Source organism: Nicotiana attenuata, unplaced genomic scaffold (assembly GCF_001879085.1).
Source record: "Nicotiana attenuata strain UT unplaced genomic scaffold, NIATTr2, whole genome shotgun sequence".
NCBI lineage: Eukaryota > Viridiplantae > Streptophyta > Magnoliopsida > Solanales > Solanaceae > Nicotiana > Nicotiana attenuata.
Genome location: NW_017672539.1, coordinates 49,928 through 57,234, shown reverse-complemented (window position 1 = coordinate 57,234; position 7,307 = coordinate 49,928). Strand labels below are relative to the sequence as shown.

Genomic DNA, 7,307 nt, shown 5'->3' with positions numbered 1-7,307 from the left:
AATTTGTCTAATATTGTTCAATGTCCTAATATACTTTGCAAGATCACATTGTCCCTTCATTTAGTACAGTGAAATGAAAAGTTAGAGTTCTGAAAAAATGAGTAATTTGTACTTATTATGTTACGAGAAAAGGGGGCGCAACAATGTTCCTTACTTGTGTACTTATTATGTTTCTCACACGTTATTATCCTGCCTTATACTTGGTACTTTACTTGTCATATCTTATTTTTTGATATTATAATTGCTCAGGTTTATTTGTAGGTGTCTTGTCCTAGCCTCGTTACTATCTCGTCGAGGTTAGGCTCGATACTTACGAAGTATATTGGGTCGGTTGTACTCATACTATACTTCTGCACTTCTTGTGTAGATACAGACATTGGTACCGACGCAGTCCTGATAGGTGCTTAGAACGACTCGAGGTAGAGCTGCATACCGTTCGCAGGCCTTAGGGTCATCTTTCCATTTCTGTTGTACTACTTTTACTTCTCATACAGTATTGTATTTCTTCGAGACAATGTATGTAGTTTTCAGAGAATGAAAGGACTTGAAACTGATCTCTTTTCGTCTTACATTTTTTCAAATATCTTCCACCTTTAAAGAGTGCATCGAGACACTTTTAGATTTTGTTGAAATAAAGATATACGGAAACATAAGCAGAAAAAAAACTAAAAAATGAGAAACTTAAGGTTTGAAGAGACGCCATATCATCTCTTCTTACAGAATTACATAATATGTAGATCCCCGCAATTTACTTCTTCTAGGTTTTTGTTAAATATGATAATACTAATAATAATATAATATCTAATCATACTTATCGTATTCTTATTGGCAAAATAATCTCAAAAGAGAATACGTGTTGTGTGTTATATTTCTAGTTTAAAAAAATAGTTAATATTCATTGGGAGACAACCGAATATGCCATTCTCAATTTAACTAAATTCTTACAGAATGTTTGATACATCCTCGTGTAGGAGTATTATAATATTTTAATTAGTTCACTAAGAAACATGTTAATTTTTATATAGTTGGAAAAAATTATCAAGTTTTTTATTTTGTTGAATAATTGAATGGGTGAAAAAGTAAGATGGTAAAGACCAATGTAACTATTCAATGTGCTTGCACAACAAAACTTAAATTATATATTGGTTATGTTAGGTTCATATTCTTTGGCATGTTGCATGTCCATGACACGACATGAACAAAATAACGATCTATCAAGGTCTCTCGTGTACTAGGTTCTAATCTCTAAGGAGCCAAATTTCTTCTATTATTTCTACTCGAGGGGCCTCTCTTTCATTATATTGCTTAGGTTTAAAGCAATATAAGGAATTTGCAGAAAGGGTTTGTTTTAAATTAATTTCTATGGCTTATTTTGTTAAGTTATGTCACTTATATTGCTTGCTTTTTGTGCAGAACTCGAATAACAAGAGGAAAAATGGAATAGAACCAACTTATTATGGATGATATATTCGTGCATCCGTGAACAAAAATAAACTACACCACATCAAATTAATACACAATCGAAGAAACGCACACCCCACGACGAGTCCATAACAAGTGTCAACTTGTTTTTAAAAATTGTAGTTGTGCATCCATCATATTAAAATTCTGGATCCACATTTGATCGATGCCCCTATTTAATTTGGACTAGCATTATGGTTTTATATATATCTCGAATTTATTTGGGACCAGTGCTGAAAATTTTGAGCTTAAGTGCCTTAAGAATCGAATCGCTATAGCATTAGGGTCTAATGTCATAGAACTTTAATCTACTTAAGTCTTGTTATTTTCCTTATAGATTTATAAGGATGAAACTAAGTTTGATCCATAGTTGAAGGAAGAGAAGCGAAACTAAGAGATGTTTGTGGAAGAATTAGTCAACGCATTAAATTCTTACCTCTTAATAACTCAACCAAATCTCACCAAATAAGATTAACCTCTTCTTTAGCAATTATACCGCCTCACGCTTATACTACGTGAAGCTTTTATAGCACACAATATCTCTTTTTTCCAAGATTAACCTTTTATTTTAACCACAACCAGGAAAGTATTTTTGCACTTTTTGGGATGGTTTTGATGTCGAGAGATGATTAATGGGTGCTGCAGAAGGAGACGTAAATATGAAAAATATCAAAAGGAAGGAGCTGGGAATATCTTGTACGTTGAATACAGAGGTGGGAGCTGTTCTAGCAATGATTCGACGTGCCCCTGAAGCAAATTTGCATTTCTACCATCCCCCTGAAGAAAACTATGATTCTCAAATATCACATTCCTTGAAATCACTAAGATCACTCATCTTTAATCCTCAGCAAGAATGGCGAACCATCGACCCTATGATATACCTTTCACCTTTTCTTGACGTTGTACAAAGTGATGATGTTCCTGCTGCAGCCACAGGGGTGGCTCTTTCATCTATCCTTAAGATCCTAAAGCTTGAAATATTTGATCACAAGAGTCCAGGGGCAAGAGAAGCGATTAATTCAGCTGTGATCGCTGTCACAGGTTGTCGTTTGGAGAAAACTGATCCGATTTTAGAAGATGCTATTATGATGAAAATTTTGCAGGCTTTGACAGCAATTATGGGGCATCATTCTTCTATTTTGCTCACGGATCAGTACGTTTGCACGATTGTGAACACGTGCTTTCAGGTGGTTCAGCAGTCAGCTAACCGGAGTGATTTACTTCAGCGTTGTGCCAGATACACAATGCATGAGCTGATACATATTATATATCAACGTTTGCCTGAAATTGAGGTGAATGATTGGGAAGATTCGGAGTCAGATACTGAGGATAGCAACTTGGATTCGGGGTATGGAATTCGTTCTGCTATAGATATTTTTCATTTCTTATGTTCCTTGCTCAATGTAGTGGAAGTCATGGATACTAATGGAATTACATCTCAAACTGCTGATGAAAATGTTCAGCTTTTTGCATTGGTTTTGATCAATTCTGCTATAGAATTAAGTGGTGACAGTATCGGTAAGCATCCAAAGCTCTTGAGGATGATCCAAGATGACCTTTTCCACCATTTGGTTCATTATGGAACGTCGTCAAATCCCCTTGTACTGTCCATGATTTGCAGCATTGTTTTAAATATTTATCACTTTCTACGCAGGTTAGTTCCCTGTACAATACAGAAGCCAAGGTTTTCCTAACTATCAAGAAGTCCATGTATAAATTCCAAAACTGATTACATTTTTATCTTGTCATATTTAGCTCGGTTCGTCTTCAATTGGAAGCTTTTTTCTCATTTGTGCTGCTTAAAGTGGCGAGCTTAGCAAATTCAGTTCAACTTCAAGAAGTAGCAATTGAAGGTATTATAAATTTCTGCAGACAACCAACTTTTATAATTGAAGTCTATGTGAATTATGATAGTAACCCCATATTCAACAATATTTTTGAGGAGATTGGCAAGTCTCTTTGCATGCATGCATTTCCTACTGGTGGATGTTTGAAAAGCTTACAAGTTCAGGCCTTTGAAGGCCTAGCAGTGATTATCCATAACATAGCTGACAACGTCGATAAAGAAGATGATTCAACACCTTTTGGACCGTATCCTGTTGAGATCTCCGAGTATAGACCATTCTGGGAAGAAAAATCTAAAGAAGACGACTTAAAGGATTGGATCGACTTTGTTAGAGTGAGGATGACACAAAAAAGAAAGATACTAATAGCCGGGAATCATTTCAGTAGAGATGAAAAAAAAGGATTGGAGTATTTGAAAATTTCCCTGTTAATCCCAGATCCTCCTGATCCAAAAATCTATGCAAAGTTCTTTCGGTTTACACCAGGACTAAACAAGACCGCGATTGGTGATTTTCTTGGTGATCCTGATGATTTCCACCTCCAAGTCCTTAAAGAATTTACAGAAACCTTTGAGTTTATGGGAATGGTTCTGGACATTGCTTTGAGAACTTATTTAGAGACTTTTAGATTGCCAGGCGAGTCGCAAAAAATCCAAAGAATCCTTGAAGCATTTGCTGAAAGGTTTTATGATCAACAATCCTCAGAAATATTTTGTAGCAAAGATGCTGTCTTCATACTTTGTTATTCAGTTATCATGCTTAACACTGATCAGCATAACCCACAAGTCAAGAAGAAAATGACAGAAGATGAATTTATTAGAAACAATAGAGCCATAAATGGAGGACAAGATCTTCCTAGAGAATACCTTTCTGATCTTTTCCATTCCATTTCAACCAATGCAATCACATTATTTGGTTCATCTGGTACTCCTACGGAAATGAATCCTAGCAGATGGATTCAGCTAATGAATCGATCAAAGAACATGAAACCTTTCATATTCTGCAATTTTGATCGACGACTAGGACGAGACATGTTTGCCTCTATTGCTGGTCCAACAGTTGCTACACTTGCAACCATCTTTGAACAGTCTGACGATGAAGAGATCCTTCATGAATGTATTGAGGCTTTGTTTTCAATTGCTAGAATAACACAATATGGGCTAGAGGATACTCTTGACGAGCTTCTTTGCTCATTCTGCAAATTTACTACATTACTAAATCCTTATGCATCTTCAGAAGAAACCTTATATGCATTCAGCAACGATATGAAACCAAGAATGGCAACTCTTGCAATTTTCACCATCGCAAATGACTTCAAAAGATCCATCAGGGGAGCTTGGAGAACCATTGTAGACTGTTTGCTGAAACTAAGAAGGTTAAAGCTACTTCCACAATCTGTTGTTGAACCTGAAAGCGCTTCGAACTCGTCACCCAACCTTCCAGTACATGAAAGATCTGTATCAGGGGTTGTTTTTCCTACTCAAGATCTTAAGTTTGGCAGCAAACGCCATAACTCCGGAATAATTGGCCGATTTTCACATTTTTTATCCATGGAAAGTGTAGAAGAATCCTTGAACCTGGGGGTAAGTGAGTTTGAACAGAACCTAAAAATTATTCAACAATGCCGCATAGGGAACATCTTCAGCAATAGCTCGAGTTTACCTGTCGAGTCATTGTTGAATCTAGGCCGTTGTCTGATATTTGCTGCAGCTGGTATAGGCCAAAAATTCAGCACCCCAATTGAAGAGGAAGAAACTGTTGGATTCTGTTGGGATTTAATAGTTAGCATTGCTTCATCCAATACTCACAGGCTCTTAGTGTTTTGGCCTCATTACAACGAATATCTGCTCGATGTTGCTCAATTTCCTCTATTTTCTCCAATCCCTTTTGCAGAAAAGGGTATCATGGCCCTCATGAAGATTTGCCTAAAGCTCTTATCTTCCTTCCACTTAGACAAAAGTCCAGAAGAACTCATGTTCAAATCCATCAATTTGATGTGGAAGCTAGAAAAGGAAATTCTTGATACTAGCTGTGAGTTCTTAGTACAATCTGTCACAACAATTCTGACAGAGTATCCTGCGAATCTGCAAACTCAACTAGGATGGAAAACAGTCATGCATTTACTATCAGTCACAGGGCGACATCCAGAAACCTATGAGCAGGGAGTTGAGGCCCTCATTAATTTGATGTCAGATGGTTTTCATATTTCAAGATTGAACTACCCTTACTGTATAGATTGTGCATTTGGCTTTGTTGCATTAAAAAACAGCCCCTTAGAAAAGAACGTCAAGATCATGGACTTGATGTCTAATACTGTAAATTTGTTAGTACAATGGTACAAAAGTGGATACACAGATCCAGGAAGTTCGACGAGTGTAAATAGTAGCGCAAGTAGTTCTTCTCTAGAAGAATGTTCAAAAGCTCTTAGCTCTTCAAACTTAACAATGACATATTTTGCTAAACTAGGGGAAGCATTCAGAAAGACGAGCTTAGCAAGAAGAGAAGAGATAAGAAACCACGCGGTCATGTCTTTACACAAAAGTTTTGCTCTTGGTGAGGATTTATACTTCACACCAACCAACATCCTTAGTTGTTTCAACCTCATACTATTTGCAATGGTGGATGATTTGCATGAGAAGATGTTGGAATACTCAAAAAGGGGGAATGCAGAAAGAGAGACAAGAAGTATGGAAGGGACTTTGAAGCTATCAATGGAGGTTCTAACGGATGTTTATTTGCAGTTCTTGAAACCATTATCAGAAAGTCCTAATTTTAGGGCATTTTGGATGGGAATCCTGAGAAGAATGGATACATGCATGAAGGCTGATTTAGGAGAATGTGGTGAGTCAAAACTGCCACATACTATCCCAATATTGTTGAAGAAAATGGTTGTCAAAATGAAGCAAAAGGAGATTTTGGTTCCTAGAGAAGATGATGACTTGTGGGAAATGACTCATGTTCAGATACAATGGATTACTCCATCACTTACCAAAGAACTGTTTCCAGATTCTTGATTAGAGTGTTGTGCTGAGACGAAGCCAGGATTTGAAGCTTATGGTTTCGAGATTCTAGTCATTTTAAGTTATTGAGTTCTAATTTAATAATTTGTATATATTCAATGAATTTTGTAAGACAAATACAAAGTTTGAACCAAAAGTATTCGGTTCGACTGAACCCATATTGGAAAGGCTAGCTCCGCCGCTGGTGCTGGACAGTTGTTAAATAATTAACTAGATATATTAGTTGTAAAGCACTTTTGTAGGGATAATTTTTCTTCTTTTTCTTACCACTGTGGAGTAATTGTTTTCTTTCCTTGACCACTTCTTTTCTTTTTATTTTTATTTAATTGTATTTGTTCGCAACAAATTTTCGTAGTATGGAAAATAAACCGTAACAAAAAATAATATAAAGAAAAAGAGATTTTATTGATAAATATTTGTGAGTACAATTCTATGTATCCCTTGATTCTCCTCTCTAAAATTCTCCGTGATTCGAGAGCTTGAGAAGCGTCTTTCTGGAATGTAGGATGATGCAGACCTTGGGCTTGAAATTAAAAATGGACTTATTAATTTGTGATGTCCAAATTAATTATTCGACCCAAAGTAATTTAGAATTTATTCCAAATTTCGTATGGACTAAATTTAATAATTTTTACATGTCTACAGATTGATGCCCCCTACTTCAAGTCTTGTTCGTGTAGACTTCACGAACCATAGAGACGAGATTTGAAGTACATGGGCAAGTCACCATTCTTTTTAGGCAAAAATAATTAACTTCCAACGGCTAAGCTTCTTTTTATTTGGAAAAAAAAACAACACTTCGTTTTTTGTGCCTACCATTTACTAATAAATCATAAGGCACGTGGCTTTTCATTAAAAAGAAAGCATTCTTCAACTTGTATTTCAGCACCAAACAAATATTGTTTGAACTTCCACACATAAGAATTCACCGCCACATGCACTGACCAAATTGCTTTAGGAGACAAAAACACAACTTGAATCC

General features: G+C 36.1%; 1 protein-coding gene across 1 annotated transcript; it reads left to right on the top strand.

Annotated features, from left to right (window-relative positions):
- The first annotated feature begins 2,033 nt into the window (after window positions 1-2,033).
- Window positions 2,034-6,483, top strand: LOC109213603 (ARF guanine-nucleotide exchange factor GNL2). The gene is made up of 2 exons (XM_019377420.1): window positions 2,034-3,115; window positions 3,217-6,483. Exons 1-2 carry the CDS (start codon window positions 2,094-2,096, stop codon window positions 6,317-6,319), a joined length of 4,125 nt encoding a protein of 1,374 aa, XP_019232965.1. The 5' UTR covers window positions 2,034-2,093; the 3' UTR covers window positions 6,320-6,483.
- The last annotated feature ends 824 nt before the right edge of the window (window positions 6,484-7,307 follow it).